Below are 24,792 nucleotides of genomic sequence, written 5' to 3'. Positions count from 1 at the left end.
ATTTTGCTAGAATTTTCCTCACCTCTGTTCAAATGATAATGGCAAAACGTGGAAAGTTGAAGAGGATATTTGCTGCTTAAGTTTGTCATCAACTTTTGGTTAATTACACGTGAACCTACAAAATAATAGTTTGTTGTTAGCGGCCTTAATCTATTTGGTTTGTTTCAGTCTTTGTTTTTCATTTAATACACGTTACCCATCTTAACAGTGTGTATCTTGATTTTAAGCGTGGCAGTAATTAGGTTGCTTTCAACCCGGCCGGTTGGATGAGTAAAAACTAAGCATGTGGTCAAGTGTGCACAGGATTAGTCTCTTCGTTTCTTTACTGCTAGGGAACACCCAGCCATAGCTTAAAATAACCAGTGCTAAGAGTCTGGAAACAAAATACGATTTTATAATTTTGAAAAAAAAGATCTTTTTTTCTAATTGGTAAAATACTTCTACTCAGAAAAAAATATGTTCTCAGAATTTACAGAATGTCTTAGGTGCAGGCTCATAGAGAACGTACAGCCATTACTTAAATTATCCAATAGTTTCTAACAATCTGTTTAATTACTTTTTATATATAAATACTCTGGCTCTTGAAGATTGTGAGAGGCACATTGTGTTGGGTCATGACAGCCATTTTATGGATATTTCAGGACAGCTGTGAAGACTATTTCAGATAATCGGAAGGCCTTAGATGGAGAGGTCCTTTGGGAGGATTTCTTCCTTTACCTGAAAACCTGCGACAGATATTTTGTCTCCTCCAGCGTGTCACTGACCTTGTTCTTTTCTCACTAACTGCGTAACTCCGTAGTAACTAACGGAGGGATGGTTTGTTTCTTAAGTAAAAAAAGTGAAGATGTAGGACAGCTTTTTGAAGTTAGATCAGTAGGTTTAGAAATGTTAAGGTCAGAAAAACAGCTGTCCTGATGATGTGGGCCGTGGGACTTCACCGAATGGTTCCTGTTTTGTTTAGTTACGAGTGTGAGGGCGTTGTAAGGTGCAGGCTTTGTACAGAGAGTTTGCTACAAGTCTAAAAGGTTTTCAGTTTGCACAGAACGTGAAAAGTACTTCTTCCGTGTAACATGAAAATGCAAATTTGTAAGAGCTAGCTGGGAACCAATGGATGGTTTCATACTCATTAGCTGCTCCTGTTTATGCAGCCATCTAAAATGCCTCACTGCAGCTGCAGAACAGCCTTGCTTCTAAGGCAGCATCCATGTCGCCTTTCCCTAACTGGGTTGCGGCGTGTCTTGCTCCTGGCTGTTGGTGCCACTGTTCTGCTCTCAGTACACTGGTAACCATATGACAAAAGCAAGAAACACTTGGTGTTCATTGTCCGCCTCACTTATTTATTTTTTTTTTTAAGCTCATTGGCTTTATCAGTGATTACTTTGTTTTAAACTTCAGAAAAGACAATGCTGGCGGAAAGGATCCCAGTGCCTTCCAGTCCCGTTCCCATAGCAACTATTGACCTGGTACAACAGCAATCAGAAGATATCATGCCTCGGACTGAGCCCAGACTCCCTCTAAAGAAAACTAAACACCAAGAAGAGCAAGAGGATGTGAACAAGCCTGCCTGGGGCATCAGCTCGTCTCCTTGGGTCACCTTAGCTTACGCTGTCTACCAGATAAAAGAGATGGTTAAACTATCCAAAACCAATCCAGCTCCCGAGAATCAGCCTTTGCAGGTAATCTTCTAATGTACAGGAAGTTCTTATATATTTGTTAGATGTTTTAAAGCCTTTATAGCTGTTTAAATCTGTTAGTACCTGGCAGGTATTCTCTGTCAGCTTGTAATAAATTTGGAGTTGTGACACAATAGTTGAAAATACTGCATGAATTAGAGTTGTCTTCTATGTGTAGTACAGCAGGAATAACTATTTTTGCAAGTATTACCTCCCTGAAGATGGGAGGAGAGGGAGAGGTATAGAAGGAGACTCTGTTTTACAGGCTTGGATACCTCTGAATTTCTTTAAGTTTACACTTGTTTTCATGTTAGTTGGAACACGCAGGTTATGCATTTTGCAAAATTTACAAGGTGATAATTGAACATGAAGATGCACAACTACTTAACAGAGTGTAAAATGACACTTACTTAGTTTTGCTTCCTTGGGTGATGCTGTCAAGGGTCTGCATGGTTGCAGAAATAGGTGTTCCAGATAACTGTTCAAATTAAGTCAATCTTTTTTTTTTTTTTTTTTTTTTTTTTAATCTGGAGTTACACCAGATTGGAACCATTCTGTGATTTAAAATATCTGATTGCTGGTGCTTACTTTACACCATTTCCCCTCTGCCCAGCCTCCTCCCAAAATACCTTCTAATAGCTTCATCGGTGGTTGGGTGGGCTTGGATCTAGTAACTATCGTCTCGTGACGTGCCTTTCAGAACGGAGCTGAAGCGCAGTGCTTAAGCAAAGCAGGGAAACGCTGTGAATGCAAGTGTTAGAACAGCGTATTTAGTGCTGAAACCGCTGTGTTTACCTGCCTGGGAGGAGTGGGTGAGGTTCCTTCTTATTCATCCAGCAGGAGTAAACACAAAAATGCTTTTTCCACAACTGCTGTCTTTAGAAATGGGTGACTTGGGATATGAGTGTGAATCAGCAGAGCAGCGTAGGAATTTCACCTGGACAGCGATCTCCTGCCTTTCTTCCTTGTCTTTATTCTTGAAAATATATGACTGGCATATCGTCTTTAGGTTGGTTGGGTTTTGTTTGCTTTTGAACTTCCCCGAGTCAAAGCACATGTCTTTTATAGTGACACTGAGGATATCACAGGGTCTCTGACATCGAAGTAATTTGTCCAGACAAACCGCTCTGTTTCCCGTTGGCAGATGTCCTCAGGGCCTTGGTTAGTGTAAGCTGCCCCGGTAAATCGGAGAAAAGCAGCCGCACGCAATGAACATGGCAAGAAAAGTGTTCTGCACTTGTGGGGTGTCTGGGGGGGGGGGTTGTCCGACACTGCTGGACACCACCCAGCTGCTTCACTGAGAACTGTGAAGAGGCCAGAAAGGCTTTTGTGCCTGTTCTCTGTTGGCACGTGATCTCTTCATCATTCTTTCCTTCCTAAGACTAAAAGTAAAACTAAGGTGCTGATTTGAAAGTAGTTCTTGTTGATGTGCCAAAATTTGATGTGCCCCATTGCAGTATTTTCTTCATCATCTGTATTCTCCAAAAGCTCTTATTCCTGTTTCAGTGCCCTGAAAGGACAAACCTGCTCCAACACATCTCAGGTTTTGTGCTCAGTCATTTATTTTATGTTGGTGATGCTAAAGCACTGAAATTGGAAAAAGGCTGCCCAGCTCTCTTATTAAATTTGTTAAATAGCCTCCTGAAAAGGAAAACTGATCATTGGGAAGGAGGGTCAATGCACAGAAAATGAAATTAGTGACAAAAATTACACCTTCTTCTTTCATTAAGAATTAGCTACTGCTTGCTTGTACTCCTTCAAGCAAAGGGACCTACTTGCCGTAGTCCCTGTTCTTCAGTGCGAACCAGCTAGTCCTAGATGGTGTGCCACCTCCTGACCTGAAATGTGCCGGTGTGAAGGCTGGCTGGCTGAACCAGGGGGAGTGTAACGGTGTTTACATGTGCTCCTGTGATCCTTAGTGTGAGCAGACTGGTGGACTCACCCATCAGTACTGCCAAAGTTCTGTCATTCAGAAAGGCTGAGCAGTGTTTTGGGGGGACGGGGGCGGGGGGGACGAACTATGGAAGAAAGCTGTATTTAAGGAGCATGATAAAAATGTTATAGAGTTGTTTGGTCAAAAGACTGATCTTGTCTGAACACTTTGAAGTCTAGTTAATCGTGTTTTTTTTTCCCTTGAAACACAAAAAGTTTGTTTTTTGCATGCTTCTTGGGAAAGTGCAGTTAGGAAAAGAGATGGAAGGTAAGCTACTGTCTGCTTGCTATTAGTGTCATCTGGATTTACATGTACTACTTTTGCTTTGCTTCTTTAAGTTTGATTTGTTATGTTGCGGGCATTCAAAGTAAGTGCTTTGTGGATTTCCAGAAGTGCCTGAATGCATCTGGGGGTGTACCACTGGGGACAGTGTCGTGAGTGTTTGTTCTTACTTTTTGCATGCAATCCTTTCCCCTCTTTTTAGAAAATCAATGAGAATTGCAGTGCTTCATCAGCCAGCTCAGCAAGACAACCCCAAAATCCGACAGATTCTGGGCAGTCCAGAAATTGTTCAGCACCAACACCTACAGCAACATCAGATTCCCAAGTAGATGGTGGCCGCGTTGTGTCAGATCATGATGCTCAGCCTGCTGCTGCAGGGCCCTGAGATGCGCTCATCTTATCAAATCCAGTGCATGGAATTCTGCTTCTCACCTGGGAAACGCTGGAGTAGGAGCTCAAAAGTAGGACTTCCTTCATCTTAACGATCATAATGTGATGCAGTGCAAGCTTTTAACTATATAAAGAGTATTCATATGACTACACAGAGCCACATGAGCAGGGAAGCCAAAAGTTCGGGATTCTTGAGGGAATTGATGTGGCCAGATCTAGCGGTAGGAAGAATTCTTGGCTACTTTGCTAAAGCTGAGGCAAGTGCTATGAGATTCCTCTGCAGTCTGTAGAAGGGAGTTCACTCCTCGCTTGTTGAGGCACAGAGTGTCTGGCTTCATTGGGTAATTTTCTTTGAATTTGTTCCCAAGACAAAAAGAAAAGACTTTTTAGGAGAGAAACCTGAGTTTCCCTGCATAGTCTGTTAGAAAATATCAGACCCAATAAACATAGGAACAGCATGAAAACTGTAAAGATTTCTCAGAGAGTAGCTTTAGGAAGCGTATCTTCATATTACGGTGATGGAGTAAGTGAACTGCACACGTATTCAAAGAATATGTTTTTGAAGCTAACGTTATCTTGTTTGAGATAAAGGTCTACTTCTGCCAAGCAAAGATTTTTGAACTGGCATTTTAGTGAAATGGAAAAGTGGGAGGAAGGCTTCTGAAGAAGTTAACCTCTGCGCTTGCAGCCCTCCAGTTGGGCGTAGGTTGTGTGCGTTCGGGTAATTTAGGTTTGATGCTGTACTGAGATGAGAATCTTTGGTCAGGGTTGCACAGCCTGAGACTGATCAAGGGTTTCGGTGGACACGCTTTTTTTTTTTTTGTTATTATTTCGTCATCTATACAATGGTTTATTTAATGCAGTGTAGTTACTGTGGTTATTTATTAAGAAAACAGTAAGCTTTAAGTGCCTAGGGAAGGTGGGGGTACGGAGGAATTGCCTAAAAATCTTAGTGATTAGGTTTATGGGGGCAAAGTCGTCGATGCAGAAATCAAGCAGAGTGAGAGTTTCTCAGGAGGAAGCAAACATAACTAAATTGCAGCACGTTTAGGAAATTACTTTGCCCAATGCCAAGACACTGGAAGACCCTGTGTTACGTTTTGTTACGCTTTTCAATATTAACTGCAGCCAGCTCGCGTGCTGGTGCACAGTGACGATTGCTGCTGGAGGGAAATCCTGGGGCTCAGGGAGGACTCGGGGGGGTTCAGTCAGGACAGCGTTTTGGCGCGTTTGCTTACATGAACAGCTTGTTCCTGGGAGATCCGGAGCGCTCAGCTTCTACGGGACCGAGTATCGCTTGGCCCTCCTCAAAGGCAGAGGTGTGCGATGCGTCGGGCCTTCCGCGGGGAAGGCGCGCGGTGGGACGGTACGGCGACCCAGGGGCAAGCCCCAGAGGAGCGCGGGCTTGGGGGAGAGGGGGTGGCAGCAGCTGAGGAGGACAGGGGGCGCGCAGGTTAACCCGCTTTGGCATCCAGCTAGCTTGACTGAAGGGGTGGCTGTGCTTTAGCTGTGCTTTTAGAGCAACCCATGTTCCGGTGGTGCCTGGGACCAACACCATAGACAATAACGAGAAACATCGATGACTAGCCACTAGTTACTTTTTTTGCACTTGAACTTAAATGTACTGTACTCACGTAAATCCTCATGACTCGTCTAAGTGTCCTTTAAAATCAGAGATGTATTTATTGTATGTTTGTATAACTTGGGGGAAAACCGAAGGCTGAACAGGTGACGGGAAGGAAGGAGGCTAAAACCCATCTCGAGGCAAACCACCCATCTGTGGAGCTCACGCCGGACGGCGTTACCTCGGCTGCTGCTGCATAGCGCCTGGATTGTGAGGTGAAGAGCTTGTACACTGTGTTTACACTTCAGAGTTGTGTGTTTGAGATGCCTGCTCTTTTTGGAAATGTATAGTCATTCTGTGTTGCGAATTGGACGTGTACACCTGGGTTTTGATATTTGTGAAACTGTAAAAACTGTGGTAAGAAATATAAAATATCCGTAATGTATTTAATAGTATCGATCTGAGCTCTTATTACATTTGCTGGTATTAACAGTGCCAGCAGTGAACATAATCACCTGAACTGACAATAATTCCGCGATGATGACCTTTTGCTAGGTTCACTGGAGGGTGGTGAACCTAGAGCCTGGGAGCTACTCTTGCACGGCGTTAAAATCCCTTTCGTGATACATTGTGGCTGTAGGCGCACGTTCCTTTCTGTGGGGTGAGGGGGATGCAGGCCAGCGTGCATCATAAACAGGCCGGTAGGCAAGTGTGCGGGACGTGGTGAGCGGAGGCCAAAACCGGGTTACATTTGTCACCCAGCAGCTCTGAGGTGGAGGCTGCCAAGCGCATGCCACGTCGGCTCCTGTGGAAATACTTCCGATATCCATTTGATTAACAAAATACGTTTGCACTACTGCACCTGCCCTATACAGCAGCACGTTTGTCTGGAATTTACCGTTCTCTTAGGTGTAGGACAGCTACATTTTTACCGTTTGATCCCTTTAACTTGTATGCATACAAAAGCGACGACAGGGAGAGGGTTTTGTGGTGCTGTTCGGATGTAACCGCCAGGCCTCACCTGTCCCCTTAGGAATTTGGCTTTGTGGTGGTTTGGATCTGTCGTGAGTGGAGAGTGGGAGCAGCAGGTTCCTTCAGGGAGATGGATCAGGGTGGAGGGGACACTCCAGTTTTGGAGCAACCGCAGCTAATGCACGGTTACCGTTTCTTAAATCTGCAACGAGGGGGAAAACCTTGGGATGTGAACACACACCATTTCCTTGGCTCCTCCTTGTCATAGGTCCTGCTGCTCTGAAGAGAGTAAATGCATAAGGGAGAACCACATAGCTGAAAAAATACTTTTATTTTAAAAAAATCTGTAAAGTACAAGACAGTATATTGAGTATGCTGTACAGTGTGAATACAAAATAAATATGAAATTCTGACTTTTTTATAAAAACACCGTGAAACAGAAGATCAATGTAACTCATCCTTCCTTAAGGAAGAAAGGGTTTCTAACAGTTAAGGCAACGGTTTAACATCTAGATGCTGTGCCCAGGTTTTCTGGCTTAACGCTGGGCAGTACTTAAGGTGTGTGTTTCAGTAAACCTGTGTAATCTCCCGCACCACAGCAGCGCTGCGCAAGCGGCCTCGCTGTTGGCAGCGTGCTCAAATGGCAGCAGTTGGGTTTGGTGGGGTTTGTTTATGAAATGCTTCCAATGTCAGAACAGACTTAGGAGGATTTTTTAAGGCCAGCACCAGCTGCCCGCTGGAGTGGTCATCACCTTTCTCATGTTGCTGCACTTCTGTCTTGGATGTACTTAGTGGTGTGCTGCTCTACTTTGGATAGCACTTACCCATTCCTGACAAACGATGGACTTCACAACTCCAAACATGGGCTGATTATTAATTTCCTCCCCCTTCCCCTTGCTGGAGTAGCTGTAGCTGGGTTCTAAATAATTTAGAAAAAGGGACAGTGTCTGAAAAATCTAACTGCCTGGTTTTGGGGGGCTCTTCCAGGTAAAATATTGTCTTAATGTATTATCTGGGCTATTGCATATACATACATATTATGTACTGACGGAAGAATAATCACCGCTACCTCAGTAAAGAGAGGAAATCCAGAAAAACGGTGGGTTTAAGCTAGGACAAACCTGATTCTCCCCCTTGGCCTCAAGTCACATGATGGGAATTCTTAGCGTTCTTAGTGTTCGACAAAGTACACTGGAAAAAACGTCTAGTTTAGAACATGCAAAACCCATTTAGTATTAAAGACATCTCTTCAAGCATCCTTTTTTTACTAATCCGTAATCATTTTAAGTACTTCATTTTCAGGATGGTGATATAGACAAAGGTATAATAAATCTCTGATCTACAAAGATCATCGTTGGGGGGGCAGAGGTGTCCATCCTCCTCCCAAACCATCAAAGATAATGAGGCTTCCCTCCGTTTTCGCAACAGCTAATGCTTCTAGCTGCTTGCTAGCGACAGACCCCCTAAGCCAAGCGTGTCCTCCAGAGTGTGGGTGGGAATTTAACTGGGAATGTGGGAATGCTGTGGTGGCTTTCCTGAGCAGAGCTCTCCTGCTCTGTTCTGGAACGTTGCGGACTTAACGTTTGGAGTGTATTTTGGATCACCTCCTTGACAGGGCTTCTCTCTGCTAAACATGCTATAGATCCTGCATACGTTCTTACAAATTTATGGCACAAAAGGGTGTTAAGCGTCAATTCGCTGTGAAACGGAAGAGTCCCTTTCCAAATGAAGCAGTCGAAGCGATATAAAGGAGGAAGGACTGTGTAAGTAAGGCTTTGAAGCACCAGCTCTGAGTCCTGTTCCATACAGAGGCACCCTTGGAATGTAGTATGGCAGCACTTCTTAGCGCTGGTAGGAAACAGCTTTTCTCCTTTGTCCATGATGGACAACACGTGCGCTGTCGTGGTTTCTCACCACCGCAGCCATGCTGCTTCTCCAGGCGTGTTGCAAAGAAAAGAGACCCTTTTTAAAGCAAATGTTTCCCGGTCTGATGGGCCCTCCTGGGGAGCTAACTGCTTCCCACCACCGGCAATTCCTGCTGCGTTTGTAAGATCAGACGGTGACAGAATTAATGGTCTTTTGTTTTCTGCAGTTGGAAGACAGTAAAGGAAAGCAGCAAGGTGAGGACAGAAGAATATCAGGAGAGTTTAAAGAACTAAAGAAGGAAATTACCTCTGCAGGTGGATGAACTGAGGGGACGTGATCTCCTCCCCAGCCTACTACTACGACTGTATCACACAGAAGCTGAAAAGACATCTGTCTCAATTTCTCTCCCTGTTCTTTCCTGTTCCTCCACACACACCTCCTGTGGCAGGTCCCACAGAGGGCCGACGAAAGGGAGGCAGGAGCCAGGTATCCCTCCCTCCTTGTTTTGCCAAGAATTACTCTCCACTCACATTTTACTGAAGGAGCAAACTACTGAGTACTCCGAGGATAGCGGAGCTGTATGGGGGTTGTCTGTATTCCCAGTTATGTGGGCCCAGCACCGCTCCGGCCCTGCTGACAGCAGCTCCTCCAGGCAGCTGAAACAGCCTCACTCGGCCTTTGTCTTTTCTGGGCCTTGAAAGGGCCAGAAGGGCCAGCAGCACCCGTCCGAGGCAAGGAGACTTTGTGAAACTTTCAGTGAAACTGAAAGCATTAGTAAAAATACAGTTAGGAATGGAAATCCTCTCCTCAGTCATCTGCAGCTATCGGAGATGGAGCAGCAGAGGACTGAAGAAAGGTTCAGCAGACAGACCCGTAGAACAGGGAAGAAAAGTGAGTATGTGAAGAAACAAGGACACGGAAGGAACACAGAGCAGTACAACTAGAGCAAAGACCAAAACCGATACACAAGTAGAGGGTGAAAAAGTCAGGCAGGGTTCTGAAGAGTAAAAGGAGCTTAAAATAAATGTGGAGAGGCAAATGAAGCTAACAGACAGCAAGCCTAGTCAGAGGAGCAAACAAATCTCGTTCACCTGTGTTGACTCTCTATTGATCCTTAGCACTGGAACGTCTCACTAACAGTAGTTAATCGGCACGCTAGCAGCATTACTAAAATTGTTGACACATAGGGTACTCAACAGAGTATTAATAATGGCTTCTCCTCGCTCTAGTGCTCAGTACAGAGGACCTGACAATGAAAAGGACCTAAACAGATCCTCTATTTTCTGGAGGTCATATCCTTGGAAAACCCAAGCATCCCGGTGGGACAGGCTGCTGCCAGTACTTGCTTTGGAAATAAGCAAGGCTTACTTCCCCAGTTAAAGTATCAGTAGCGTGAGAGTCCTCTTCACTTGAACAGCCCCTGTGGTTTCCTTCTGTGTGATTCGGGAAATGTTTTTTTCAAAAATCCTTGTTTGTCCCCCAGCAACCACCAGAAAGCACCAAGCATGAGTTCTTGGTCTGCATCCTTCCTTTCCAGGACGAATGTGTTTTCCCTCCCTTCTTGGTTATTTCCCAAAGCTCAGAGCACCTCAGTAGCATATGGAAATGCAATCTGTTGATGCCTTTCATCTTCATCCTCCTCATCTCCTTCATGGATGGAATTGGCTGGATCATCTTGCTGAGATTCTGCCCTTGTCTCAAAGAGCTGCTCTTCCAGGAACAAGCTCCCAATGCCGTATTCCTCATCGTGGGCCTTTGCCTCTGCAGGTGAGATATGGGGAGATCCCAGAACAAAACCTGCAAACCTGTTAAGATTTTTAAAGGGAGAAGTGATCAGCTGAGAAACGAAAAAAAAAAACCCGCTGTAAATGCAGGGGATGCTGCCAATTAAGCAGGGATGTTGTAAGGACGTGTCCCCCGGCAGTGCGAATGAGGGGAAGCTGCGGCATGAGCTAGGGAGTCCTGAACAGCAGAGTAAATCACAACAGATGGCAGTGACCCTAAACGTTTGTTTTCCTGCCTCATCTTTTCAGTCTTCAGTCTTTTCTATATAAGTAACTTGCTCTTCTGGAGGCCATCTGCGAGGTCTTGTGACTAAGCAAGATCTAACTTGGTTTTCACATCTTGTCAGTACTCGTGGGGTAATCCAGAGTAAGCATTGGTACAGTTGGATAGGTGGTATTTCAGCTTCTGAAAATAAATTAAAGCTGTTGCAGCATATCTGAGACAAAGGCTGTAAGAATTCAGGTAAGTTGACTTTGCTATGAAAGGAAACATGGTGAGAACTTCACATTCCTACACTGCTGTGCTATCTATCACCTTGCTTTTCATACTGCATGCGCGCCCCGGGCAAGCTGAGCTTAAGTCTTGCCAACGAATTCCTGCTTTTGGTGAACCTGGAGCTGCAGGAGTTCTGCAGCTGCTCCAAGGCAATGCCAAACTGGAGGTCTGGCAGAACAAAGCATGAACGAGCGCTGCCCCTGCATTTCAGTCCGCCACAAACCTTAACTTTCAGTGGACGGCTACGTTGAAGAGAGAGAAGGGAGCTGGAGGTTTCTGGCAAGCATGTGGAAACAGACGGCGGTTCTGACACCTGGGTAAGTGTCGACAGCATCAGAGAAATGCAGGAAAAAGGAAGTGCAGCTACATTCTGGAGTTCTGGTAAACTGATCAATAATTTACATTTTAGACTTAACATTTCTGTGAGATGAATGTTGTCACCTCGTTCTTCTTGGAAGCACTGTTAGTCTAAATGGAGAACAGCACTGGGCTGGCTGTTTTACAGGTTTGCCTTGTGTTGAACTGTCTTCTGATTCTTAATGGAAGCTTGGAGGGGTACTCGACTGTAAATCAGACCCCCCTTGGTTGTCCTTTCCGTTATTGTATTTTTGTAGTGAACAGTTTATAAGAACTGTATTAACTAAGTGATGGCTAGAAAATACGTGTCTCAGCTGTTTGTTTTGTGCATTTGGCAGTATTTTGTTCTACAATACTGCAGTGAGTTTTCACTTTTTATATCTTTCAATCATGTTACAGAATGAAAGTAGCTTAGAAAATAAGGTGGTTCAACAGGAAATCTATAAAACCTGGCAGAGAGGCTGTCTGTGTGTGCCCGTCCAAGGAAGATGAAGGTTCTGAAACTAGTTTTAACTTTTTATTGATTAAATTCCAAGCGGACTGGGGCCCCTTTGAAATTATGACACTTGGTTCTGTGGCAAAGGCCAAGTCTTTGTGGCTGGCTAATATGTGAAACTCTGCTTCTGCTATCTTGCAGTTTGGGTTTTGATGGAAATACGCTGCTATTATTAATTTTATATTCTGCAAGATTTTCTGGCTGTACTTAACCTAAGCCTTTCCAACCCGTATTTGTCTTAAGTTTGTCTCTTAAGCTCTATCTGAAGTAGCTCTTCTGCTATACTTCCTAGGTGCAGGCATCGGTTTCTTTGTATTCTTAGTCTTAGATATTGGTTGATACTTCAAGTAACAGGATGCCTTGGCTGTGCGGGTTTGCAGTTGGAGAGCTTCATACAGGTAAATTTGAGCATGTATCTTCAACCTGCCCCAATTTTGCACAATGCAAAAGTGTACTGCTCTTCAAACTGAAGGAAGGAGCATTTCACTGGTTAGACAGCCACCTGGGTGGCTGTGTAGGAACTTACAGAGGCACTGTAGGAAACCTGTAAGTTTAAGGAAAGCTGCCATTACCACAAATTACCCGTGAACATCTGCAAACTCTCAGAGTAATTTATGGTCGGGGGGTTTAATACCACCAGCAAGTAATATCCTTGAGAGGTGTGGCCGTGGTCTTTAGTGGGATTGCTCAAGAAGATAAAGCTCCCGGCATGTCTGACTGCATGCAAGATAAACGCACCTGGAACAGTGCCTGAAGTAGCATTTGGGTCCGCTGTGCAGCAGCATCTGTGCAGTGCGTTCCCTGTTTTAGAGAAGCCAGAAATTCTTACCTTTGTGGGGACTGGAGTTTGGATACAGCTAACCACGAGGGGAAGTCGGGGTTCCTGCAGAATGAGCGGAGCTCCTCCAGAGCTCTGATCGTTTCTGTTTCACCTTGTTCTCGATACTCCTCTTCAGTAAGCCATTTAAACACTAACTTTTTTGATTTAAAGCGATTCTTCATTTTTCTGGAAATGAAATGAAAACAATTAGTATTTCTGAAGTCTTCTGGCACATAATTATTGTCTGTCCTTTTCTCTACTACCTGCTATTAACATGCTTTAACCACCTTTATCCTTTTAAGACAAGCTACATTCTTGCACCAACATTTTATAGGAGAAATCTAATGTTTACTAGCCTGTTTACCTCAGGTCTTCACCAAAGTTGTAGAATTCCACAGAATGGTATCTAATGAGCTTTTGATCACGTCCTTGTTGTGTACGCATGGACTAAAATCTCACAGAATTAAATAGATGGCTGCTTGCTCAGCCATTTTTAGGTGCAATATGCAAAATGTGTCTGTGCAGACATGGGCTGAATCAAAACCCAGTCTGCATATGTAACATCAAAGATAAGCAATGCTCCAAGTCTGTTATGAGTTGTTCATGTTGTTTACTAGATCGCTTCTCTTAAATCTTGCTTTAAATTACAAAACTGAGTAGTCTGAGGCCAAAATGTTTACAATCTGATGTTTTTTTAGCTGCTGCATAGCGATGTATAATATAATTAGATATCAATTAGAAAGTGTGCCATGTTCTGTTCCCTTCTGTCGACTGCTTTCAATTTAAATGTTGTGATGAGTTAAGATAAGCAAGGGCTGGATGCCCATAAAACTTTCAGCTCTACATAAAAACACCTGCTGCAACCAGCAGCATTCAACTTTACTCCTTACTTCCCCGCAAAGCAAGAATGAACTGTAGCCCTCGTTCAGCTCAAATGGCAAAGGTCTTGCTGGCTCAGTGGAATCTACTGAGCTTAAAAACAAGTAACGCAAGATTCTTAATTATTTTGATACATCTGATGCTCTCCACTGTGTACCTGGCATCGTGGCCTCACAGTTGGGTGCTACTGCTTAGTGTTTTGAAACAGAAAAAAACCCAACCCTGTTATTCCCACAAGAGAGATTTGTAGACCTGTATTTTGGCTTTATAGAAGCATGAGTTCATGGTGGGGGGGTGGGGAGGAGGTCCACATGGAGAACAAACAACAGTGTTTCAGGGTAAAACAGGTATGTTCTGACTTCTGTGAACTCGTAGCCAAATCTTACTGATTTCAGAGTGAGCTGAGCCTGCTCACATCAGGTCAGTATTGGTCCTATATGTTGCCTTTGAAACAGCTGGTGCTCATCAGCTGCAGGCAAAAATCAGACTGTAACATACGATAAATTCTACCTAATATAAAAAAGCTTTAACGCAGTCCACAATTCAACATCTAAAAAGAGCACAAGAGCACAACGGCACGTTCTTAAAAACTAATAAATGTCTAAAAGGCTAAGACGAAAAAATTATTTGGTTTTTATTCTTTTGCTTATGCCAGTTCTAGCCTTTGCCTCTTCCTGGCGTTCTGCAGTTCAGCAGAAGTCCACAGGTACGGAAGACTCCGCACTAAAGACTTCTTAATCTGGATGCCATCACTGAAGGTAAAAAACAGATGTAAATTGGCAGGACTTCTTAAAATCTTCATCTGAGAGTTTTATTTGTGATAAAACATGCTTCAAACTCAAGGATGAGCAAACATGTTGTTCCCATGTTGCTAAGCAAAGTACTTAGCAAACTAAGGTCTACATATTGCAAGCAGTTCCCGTTCCAAATGCCACAATATAAATGGGGCTCCGGAGTACGGGGGACTGTCTCCGCAGCAGTAACAGACTGTTGCCATGAATTAAAGGTAGACATGTACATCTAGGACAATCACCTTGGAAAGCTAGACTCAATGGAAACCATTATTTTTTTGGACACGGATTTTTAATCTCTGAAGTCTACACTATCTAACCGACACAGGCTATCACTTTTTAACATCTGCTTCTCGGTGATAGCGCACTGGTTTATCCTGTAAGATTCAGTACGAGTTAACCCACAGATCGTCTCACCGCACATGCAGCCAAGGCAGCATTGCTACCGTCTAATCAATCAACCAAACAAATGTTTTGGTTACCATTTGCTGCAGACTAGAAGGTGCTACATTTGTACTAAAGAGCACAGTCATATTTCTCTGTTCTCCATACAACAAAACTTGTGTTTAACACTGCCGAATGGAAAATATTTACATTCTGGTGTCTCAGGGCTTTAAACCTTTTCTATTGCAGCTTTACATCTAGTAAAAATATGAATTAGAACTAGAAATTCATAAATAGTTATTGAAGCGTAAGGGTTTTCTCCTTATTAGCCCCCAGGATTTCCTTGTGACACAGGGACTCGGACATTCATAAATACATACACACCTGCCTATGTGCCTAGCAGCACCGAGCGGGTAATGCAGGCCTTTTGAACAGAGGCTGACTGCTATTACTGCATATGCAACTTGAGGTATGGTGACACCACAATAAATCAACACAAAGGCTGTTAATTGTAGCATCCACGTGAATAAGGTGATGCTCAGTTCAGTGGTAAGCGGTCCATGCTGATAGCAAGCAGCAAAGCTGGTAATTCCAACAGCCAGAAAATACCCTGTAGAAACAGAAAAGAAGGACATGGAGAAAAATATGCAAACCACCCATACAAATTGCATTAGTCTGCTTCACAAAGCTTGCAACTGCTGAGTAGCATAGCCTTCTGTGTCTTGTCTTATAGATAGCTGCATTGTTGTATGTGCTTTATGTTTCAAAAGTGTGCAGAGAGTTCACAAGGTGATCTACAAACAGCCTTTAGCTAATGCTGTGAGCTGCACGTGAATTCTCCCAATGCAAGATTGCAAGAATGCTGAGGCAGGTGCTGGATCGATAGGTCTGTCAGCCCCTGCAGGCACAGCCACTTAGCAATTTAGGCATCCAGATCCAGCAAAATACAAACCAGCGTAGCTGCCCTTTTGCTGTTACAGGGAAAGTAGGTAATGGCGAATCGATGAACAAATAATCCAGCCAAAATCTGCTCTTAAAGCTGCTACTGGCCCACTCTATCATAAATTCCTTATTTAACGATACACGGTGAGTAAATGCTCATTTGAGTGGATCAGGAACCTTTGGAATACTCCCAACATCCATGGCTTAGGAGAAAAAAGTACTCCATAAATAAGTCACTTGATTTTGGTTTTTATGGGCAAGTATCCATCTAGCCACTAAATTTCGGCAAAATCTGCAGCACATTTTTTGATAATTTTCTTACCCAGCAAGTAGTTTCTGTGTTCAGACCACAACCACTGCGTATTCTCTTTGAAGCAGTAAATAAAATAGAGGGAGAACATCCAGCAGCCACCCATTAAGATCCAGAAGGTACTGCGCTGGAAATTTAAAAAAACCCACATTTTAACAAAACTTTAAAATTATCGAAAAATTTCAAGTCAGAATCGGGACCATTGTGGGCAAGGGAACTCCCAAACAAAATTGGATGTGGTATTTGGTAGACCTACAGGGCTTACGATTTGTGTTAAGACTTCCACTGCAGAGTGCTCTGCATGCTACAACTCAGCAATACCAATTTTAAGTGGCGCAACTGTACCTCTGTATTTGTGTATCGTGTTCCTATGCCATGGTATAAGCTTATTGCAGTGTATTCCCAATTAACGTATCTCAGCAATATTGTGGGAATGCACAGACTTTGTAAAAGTACAGGAAAAATTCACATCTGCCTTGCAATTAATCGTCTCTGGTGAACAGAAGAGAATCTGTCCCAGTTGCTACTAAAACTACATTTTGATTTAGATTGATTCATAGTTTCAAAAGTAAGCTTAGCTCTGGTCCCATGAAAATAATATATCTTTCAGAATAAACCCTCTTGTACATCAGCAATCTCCTGTTGGGTTTAAACTCAGGAGCAAGCTAACTAGAATTTAGATTCTGACCTATTTATATTTACTTGACACAAGCAAAGCTGCAGTCATTTCAGTGCAGTTACCTGGCCACAAAAACACAGCAAGGTCAGAATCTGGCTCTGTACTCTCCACTTCCTATATTATGATGTTGATTATTATTTTGTCTAGTAAGTGCAGATTTACCCTTGGAATAAACCTTTTAAGTGTCAACAGGACAAAGACTAGCAGAGCAAGAACACCCAGTATTATTCCAGAAAGGTAAAAGAACTTGGTACTCCTGTAAGAAAAGAGAGAATACAGTGAGAAGTATGATTTGTAATTGGTTAAGATGCCAACATTTGTAAAAACAGCAGTGATCTTCAAAAAGTACTTAATGCAGCTGTAAGTTAAGAACTGCAGTTACATGGTCAACAGACCCACTTCAGATACTAAACTTGTGTAAGAAAAAATTCCCAACGGATACTTAAGGTCACTGGAGTTGTTACAGGCTAGGAAATAGTGTTGAGTTTTTTAAAGCTCACACTATTTCTGATTTCACTGACCTTCTAGTTTCTAGTAATTTCATTTTCTTCCATGTACCGATATAGTTCTGTACGGCAAGAAAAGTTTTATTTTTTTGAATTTAAAATGCAAAAAAACCCTCCACAAACCCACAAATTTTTTTCCAAGCTTATGCATTTATGAAGTCTGACTTTCAGAGTTAACTCTATTAAACCTACTGCTCTCTGCTTGTTTTCAAGGTGTCTCCTGACAATTAATTTGTGACTCACTTTGCTTTGAAGTCATGGGCCACATGTTTTGCTACAACAATTAAGTACCCTCCCTTACATGCTATGCAAAACGTGCATCAAAAGAATGATGGGGCAAGGCTGGCACAAAGGTGGAGGCAGACGAGGCCCCACGTGGCCTCATCTGAAGCAGTCCTCCATGCAGGAAGGCACCACTGACCACACACGCAGCATTATTTAGCATTCAGCTAACCTCACTCACTGGTTTACACAACAGAGAAAAAGTTTTTCTGAATCGACACTGAGTATTGTCTTGGTGTTGCCCCGTGCAGGAAGCTTGGATACAAGGACCCTAACACAGCTAAGTGATTAATAAGAGTGCAGCACTCCAACGTATGTCACAATCTGTCCAAACACAAATGGTATGAAGAGGTTTTAAATATATGCTCAGTTTCCTTATTTCAGTTTCCCAAAGAACCACCTCTTTAGCTTAGAAAACAGACCAAAGATTCACACAGGCTTTGGGAAAGAAGGTCAAAAAACAGCAGCTAGCACTCACCTGCTCAGGCTGTTTGCAAAATGGAACAGAAAAATTCCAGCTATAAACAAAAACAAGAGCCTTCCATCTAGCACTAAAAAAAGGGGGGAAAAACAGAAATGGACTTTAGACTAATTAAACCTGAAATTCTGATTATATAAAATATCAATAGAAAAGTCGCAAGCTTCTTACAGAAGAGATGGTACATTCAGTAACACTGGCAGACTGAACTATCTAATCTGAACTGAAAGACTCGCTACTTACTTTCTCGTTCCACACGCACAGTGTACGGTTTGGTTTTGAAGGGCTGTATTTTAAAACAAATATCCTCTCCATATTGTTTTATGCGTATGGAAGTTTCCGTGGATGTCTCCGGTTTCCAGAAGATTTGAACAGCACATGCAGCAAACTCAAAAACAGTTTCTGAATTACGACAGTTGCTTTTTTCTGAAATAGGCTCAAAGGTGAACACTTCTCTGCTGTTAACTTTCACCTAAAACCAAACAAGAATACACAGAGAAGCAGCTCAGATTCACGGCTTTATTTTGGTTTTCTGAACTATGCAGCATATAAGCCATGTATGAGACAACGAAAATCAATCAGTATAGAGAGCTTGAGAATAAAATGCTAGTGCAATTCATAATTGTTTAACATTAGTTATTTATATTATGCAAAGATTAATTGTTTAGGCCTTGCAAGGTAATCCAGAGAATTCAATGCCAGCAACATTCTATGGAAGGGCCTCAAACCCATCCAAAAGCTTGGTGAGTTTGGTTTTACCATAACACATGCCCACACACCAGCAGTATTTGTAAACATTACCAGTAATATTTGACTACAGTTTCTTTTATGGATGCTCATACGCTTCCCCATTCCCCCCCTGAACCGTAAGAAATAGGACTTTCTTTTCTTGTGGTTAATAATGCAGTCTTCATGTTAGGGACAGAAGAGCGATAAGGAAAATGAGGAGTATCATAACCAGAAATTTAAATACAAGCATGTTCCTGTTGGGTATTTTGGGGTTTCTTGCTAGTTCCTAGCACCCTCCGCCACCACCCTGGTAAAAGATCTCATCCATCTTCTGAGATGGGATCACCTTCCTAAAGATTGTGATTCATTGTGAGCTCTCAGTCAGGGCCTGCTAGACAACAAAGACCCATCTACAAAAAAGTGATGCAACAGGTAATAAACCAGGCTTCTACTGGGAGAAGAGGCAACATGTTAGCAAGCAATTTGTTGTGGGAAAAATCGGAACTTCCTGCTATTAAACATTTACTCCAGGAAAGTGTGTGTGACTGCTGGAGGCTTTGACCACCTGAAGTCTGCTACCGTTCATAAAAACATCCACAGCATGTTCCTGAGGAAAATAGTCCTGGGAACAGACAGATGTTCTTCTGCCTTATAGCTGAGAGCAAATTCCTCCAACAGAAATGAAGTGGAATGGTTTCCTTCCTTTGTCTGGAGACATGCTTCCCAGGAAAAAAAAAAAAGGAACCACACAGAGTCTGTTTTTCCTTTAGCTGTTATTGCTTCCACCATAAAGAGATTTTTATATTGTTTCGAGCTAATCTCTAAACATGTTTCTTGCAAGATGACTCTGTTACTCAGAAAAACAGAAACACACTGCTGCTGCTGTTTTTTCATTAGTCACAATCTAATACACCTTGGGTTCCTATACTGTGGCCTGGTGTGCTACAGTGAGTGAGTCACAGAACTGCATTTTATCCTCAAATTTAGAAGCTTTCTAAAGGCGTTTGGTGATAATGCAGTTAACAAGGTTAACAGTGGTCTATCAATAGAAAAGGCGTGTGACAAAATAATACGCAAGTCTGTGCTAATGTTTGTGTGGCATCATACTGTTAGCCTGGTTGACATCCTTCTAATAAAAAGACCAAAACCCACTGTATCCAAAGTGGAGGATCACAATGCTGCATTTTTATCATGGTCCTACCTATACACCGTTCCAACTACTAATGACACGGACACACCACTTTGATCTCGCTAACTGATCATTCACTTTGCTGGCAAAAGTTCACGTGAAATGTGTTGCATAGCTGAATGATCCCCCCAAACAGCCTCTTACCTGAAGAGTTGACCAAACGTACTGCAAGTGAATGGTTCTGTTTTGCATATAGCAGTAGCAGTTTTCATCCTGATTCTGGATGACATCCATTTCCTGCAAAAAGCTACAATTTCTACCTGGGAGAGAGCAGAAAAGTTAATTTTACATATGCATCAAATACAAATGTATAATTTTGTTCCTTTCCATTGTTGTATATGCCGAGGGAATCACAAGCAGCTTGCAGATAACCAAATGTAAAAGCTATGCTGCAGGGTAGCGTGTTCAGTATGATTTAGATGAAAATCCAAATTACTTCCTTAATTTAAAAAAAAAAAAAAAATTACATTTGAATCAGATAAATTCAAATCAAGTAATTTAGGGCCCAGAGGAAATTGCAAACACCTTTGGAAAAATAAATGAACTATCTAGGGTGATATTTTTTTAAAAAATGTAATCCATAGAAGATTGGCTTCGGTATCAGTATTTTGATGGCACTGGAATAGAGCCTTTGGGCCAAATTCACTGCTGGCATGAGTGGGTGTTAACTCCACTGGAGTCAATGCTTATACCGGTGGTGAATGCAACAATGTGGGAGTCTGAGCAGGTAAACAGGCTTACATATTAAAATAGTCATTTAGCACATGACACAGCTGCTGATTGCAGAAATCATACTCCTCTCCCTCGGAAGCATTTCTAATGTTAAAGAACACAACTTTCTTTTTAAAAACAAATTTTCCTGCCATAGTCCAGCCATGACTGTAGTAAGGCAAATGCACAGATAGCTTGCCATTAAGTCATTTAATTAGGGATGCTAATTGGTCTAACTCTCCTGAAATGTCAGCAAGCCCCTACGATCTTCAGAATCAGGTTGCACTTTTGAGCAGAAATGCACCTAAAAGATTTATGGAGCAAACTTTGAAGAATAACATACATCCTGATCTATATACATGTGTAAAATATACCCTACAGTGCATTACAGCAGCGTTCCAGGAGCATAATTAAAGAGAAGAATAAAGGAAATAATTACAGATCTGAACAGAGGGAATCATCTGGCTCACTGAATAGAAAATGTAGGTCTAAGCCAAGCTCAGTAATAACTGCTAAAACACTGTCATACACTCGGAGCAGCACAATAAGTATGTGCAAAACAGTCTTAATCTGGACAAGGAGATACTGTTTGCAGGTAAAAACCTGCCCTGTCTCTCTACAAGGAATCTGAACTTAGGCTAAATTATTTTCTAACCAATTTAATTAAGCCAATGAAAAATACCTGTGTGGATGTTCTTATGTAAGTTTATTGTGTCATTCTAGAATTAAAGTGCCCACAGATGATCCCGCTAAAGTAAATTGGTTTAAACTTAGAACCTGGGCATATTTATTGTGAAAAATCAGCCATCTGATTAATTTTCATCCACGGCAAAAGGGCACACAACCCTTCTGACAAGGGCTGGCGGTACCTCTTGACAAGGCACTTCCATAAAAGCCATCAGATGAAGTTGCAAAAGGATTCTTTTGCCTCTGAAGTGCTGCCAACTGACGCAGCCAGCAGGTGAGGCTGGGCACTACCCAGGGCTAGGACCAAGATAATCTGGTGACAGAAAACAGCAATACCCTGGCAGAACCAAAACGCAGCCGAGGAGCCCACAGCATCCCCACAGGGTGTGTTATGATTTTGTCCCATCGGATAACCCATCCCACCACGTTAGAAGTGATGTCCTCCATAGCCAACGCCAGCAAATATTTCTTCCCTGCCACCCCCAAGGTATTTTCTTCAGAAAAAATAATTCCCTTCAAACACGAGATCAGCTCCATAGAATGAAACATGTCCCAAAAGGAAAAGTGCTTCTGAACTGTGAGATGGAGGATGATTTTGGCTGCTGGGAGGACACACAGAGCGGGCAGTTCCCAAGTTTTCAATTCGGAGCAGCGGAGAACCGGCACCTGCTGTGGAAGGCAGCAGATGCCCAAGGCTTGGGAACGCCAAGGGAAGGCACGGGGGCTGGGGGCAGTTTATTGAGTTAATGCATCGCTGCTGCCAACTGAGAAAAACCTCCAGGGTCTTCCCTGCTCTCGTTAAAAAAACAAAACAAAACAAGCAAACAAACAAAACCTATTCCGCACCCACTTCTCCTGAGCCAAGCCGTGAAGAAGCCCGAGGGAGGCACACAGGCGAGAGCCGGCGCCCCATGCCCGCGGCCCTGCCGAGGGGACGGCAGCGGGCCCCTTGCTCCGCGCCGCTCTCCCGCCCCTGAATGAATATTCTCACGGGAACTGAACGGAGCCGGGACAAGCCGAAGAAAACGGCAAACAGAAAAGGAGCAAAGCGCCTCAGGGGCGCGCCTGGCCGCTGGCAGCCGGCGGCCCCGGCCTCTCCTCAGGGCAGCGCCATTTTGGGCCGCGGCAGAGGCCGGGGCCGCGCGGTACCGGCAGCGGTGGCGCCTGAGGGGAACGCAGGGCAGCCAGCGTGTCCCCCGCGCCTGTCCCCGCGGGCGCGGGGTATGTGTGTGAGGAGCGACCCCCCCGACCCCCGCCTGTGACCCCTCCGGGCAGGGGAAAGGGACCGCCGGGGGCGGGAGGGGAAGGCCAGTACCTGCAGGCGGTGCCGCCCCGGCCAGCGCCAGGAGGAGCAGCCCCAGCCCCAGTGGGGCTCGGGGGCGCTGCCAGCGGCCGGGCGGCCGCGGCGGGCTCATGGGGCGGCCGCCGGCTCCGGGAGGGCGGGCTGCGGCAAGGGGAAGGGGCAGGGAAGGGAAGGGAAGGGGCGGTGCGACCCGGCCCGGCCCAGCCTGCCCACCGCTCGGGGCCGCGGGGCGCGGGAGCCCGGCTCCGGGCAGGGCCTCTGGGGGGGCTGCCGCGGCGCTCTCCTGCTGCCCTACAGCCCGCCTGTGGCATCTCTGCCCTGTGCCTCGGGGCTTCCGCCGAGTTCAGCGTGTGCGCTGGAAAGAAAAAGAAATACGCATGTAGCAGCGCAGCGGAACCGTTCCGGCGGCGGTGGCCCTGCCTGGCTGAGCGGCGGGCCCGCTGCCCGCGTGGGTCGGGTACAAATTGGTCCCAAACTGCCGGACAGGCTGTGGTGCTGCCCGGCCTCTGCCCAGGCAGCCGCCCCGCGGAGGCGAGGCGCTGTGGCTTGCCTCCATGCCCACTGCCCTGGTCTCGCCTGGGATAGCGTTAATTTTCCTCTTAGCAGAGTTAATTTTCTTCTTAGTAGCTGGTGCACTGCTGTGTTTTGGGTTTGGTGTGAGAACAGTGTTGATAGCACGCTGATGGCTTTAGTTGTTCCTGGGTAGTATTTATATTAAGCCAAGGACTTTTCAGTTCCTTGGGCCCTGCCAGCTGGAGGGGCGCGGGGAGGCACAGCCAGGACAGCCGAGCCGAGCTGGTAGAACATCGTGCTGAGTATATAAAGCTGAGGGAAGAAGAAGGAAGGGGATACTTTCAGCGTTATTGTGTGTGCCTTCCCAAGTGACCATTCTGTGCGCTGGAGCCCAGCTCTCCTGGGATGGCTGAACCCCTGCCTGCCTTGGGAAGCGGTGAATGCATTCCTTGTTTTCCTTCGCTTGCGCACGCGGCTTTTGCTTTACCTATTACACTGTCTTTATCTCAACCCACGAGTTTTCTCACTTTTACGCCTCCAACCCTTTCCCCCATCGCGCTGTGGGGGAGTGAGCGAGTGGCTGCGCGGGGCTTGGCTGCCGGCCGGGGTTATGCCATACTACGCACGGCTCCTCGGTCCCCCTTCCCCACCCGGCCCGAGGGAAAGGCTGTGGCCGGTCAGCAGTGTGCCTGCAGCCCAGCGGTGTGCGACAACCGGACCCTCTGCCCACCCAGGGCAATTCCCTCATGGAAGTGTTGTTAGGTGTTTTGATGGAGGAGAACGTCTACGGCTTTTCTGTATTTCCTAGGCAGCCGCAAGAAAAGCCTGGAGCTGTATGCGCCGTTTCCCTGTCAGCACCATGAAGACGCGAGCTAGGTCCAAGTCGGCTCAGTCCCTGCTTGCTCATTGCAGTCATTTCAGATTGCTTGTGAGTCACCGTCAGCAGTCAGGGGTGGAAAGGGCTAGAGCTCTTATCCTATTCTATGAAAACTGATAAACACAATTCTGCCGAGGCATTCTAGCATCACCAACATCTATTTTTATACCGAGCCCCACATTTGGCCTTTCCAACCTACTTGCTTTGCTACTATGCGTTCCCTTCCTTGTTCTTAAAACGATGCCATTTCTCTGCATGAAGGTTGCTTTTGGTTTTATTTTTGATTGTTTAGGGCTGGATCCAATTCCCGGGGGTGCCAGGATGGGCTTTTTTAACACCTGAAGGGGGCTGCCCACTGCCTCGCACCTTGTCTCGGCGCTTACATCTGCGGGGAGTGGGTGGTGCAGGGCTGTGGCTCTCCGCGCCTCACCTCCTACACCCGCTCAGCGCTGGCTGGGCTTGCGTGTAACTGTGGATTATTCCTTGCAAGTACTGAGGAAGTGGAGAATAAGGGCAAAAATAGTTGGGATTTGATAGCGTGTACAACATCTGACAAACTTCAGTCTCCAAAGGAAGCAGCGATTGATTTATATCTTTGTCTTTATGTAATTTGGGTGTTGTCTTTATATAACTTTTCAGCTGCTTTCTCTAGCAAATGTCATGGAGAAAGAAATGCCAGATTTTGTGCTTACCTGCTTCCCTAATAAACCCTTAGAAATGTGTTACTTCTTGGTTGTGTGTCTAAACGGTAAGGGACAATCATAGCCATGTTATTGGAGGAACCCCTTTCACATTTCCAACTTGCAATATTTTTTTGGTTATGCTAACCTTCTTGACAGTATTTTTTCTGGGAAAGTAGACGCTCCACGTTCAGTTCTCGCTTGTATTTTCATTCCTAG

General features: G+C 44.5%; 2 protein-coding genes across 8 annotated transcripts in view; one reads left to right on the top strand and one right to left on the bottom strand.

Annotated features, from left to right (window-relative positions):
* The window catches only part of MFSD6 (major facilitator superfamily domain containing 6), a 48,993-nt gene extending 42,706 nt beyond the window's left edge, over positions 1-6,287 (top strand). For 6 of the 7 annotated variants that reach the window (XM_055718649.1, XM_055718650.1, XM_055718648.1 and 3 more), the window contains 2 exons: positions 1,396-1,676; positions 4,091-6,287. In XM_055718649.1, coding sequence (XP_055574624.1) covers positions 1,396-1,676; positions 4,091-4,273 — 464 coding nt within the window. In that variant the 3' untranslated portion in view covers positions 4,274-6,287. Of the gene's footprint in view, positions 1-1,395; positions 1,677-3,854; positions 3,874-4,090 lie in introns of all 7 variants that reach the window. The other variant, XM_055718651.1, reaches the window with a different exon arrangement.
* Positions 6,288-7,130: 843 nt separating this feature from the next.
* Positions 7,131-22,668, bottom strand: NEMP2 (nuclear envelope integral membrane protein 2). Its single transcript, XM_055718653.1, has 9 exons — positions 22,516-22,668; positions 19,947-20,062; positions 18,128-18,356; positions 17,885-17,957; positions 16,781-16,874; positions 15,952-16,066; positions 15,072-15,297; positions 12,643-12,819; positions 7,131-10,485 (listed from the first exon to the last, which is right to left on the bottom strand). The coding sequence occupies exons 1-9, from the start codon at positions 22,613-22,615 to the stop codon at positions 10,260-10,262; spliced, it is 1,356 nt and encodes a 451-aa protein (XP_055574628.1). The 5' UTR covers positions 22,616-22,668; the 3' UTR covers positions 7,131-10,259.
* Between the last annotated feature and the right edge of the window lie 2,124 nt (positions 22,669-24,792).

The sequence above is a fragment of the Falco cherrug genome, chromosome 8 (genome assembly GCF_023634085.1).
Source record: "Falco cherrug isolate bFalChe1 chromosome 8, bFalChe1.pri, whole genome shotgun sequence".
NCBI classification, from domain to species: domain Eukaryota; kingdom Metazoa; phylum Chordata; class Aves; order Falconiformes; family Falconidae; genus Falco; species Falco cherrug.
Note: the sequence above shows the minus strand (reverse complement) of the source record. Positions and strands in the feature narration are given on the sequence as shown.

Coding starts and splice junctions, on each gene's coding strand:
- NEMP2 (XM_055718653.1), bottom strand. CDS start 22,615: ATGAGCCCGCCGCGGCCGCCCGGCCGCTGGCAGCGCCCCCGAGCCCCA. Junction 17,958..18,127: donor TGTGCGTGTGGAACGAGAAA/GTAAGTAGCGAG, acceptor CCCTTTTTTTAG/TGCTAGATGGAAGGCTCTTG. Junction 15,298..15,951: donor ACACAGAAACTACTTGCTGG/GTAAGAAAATTA, acceptor CTGTTTCTACAG/GGTATTTTCTGGCTGTTGGA.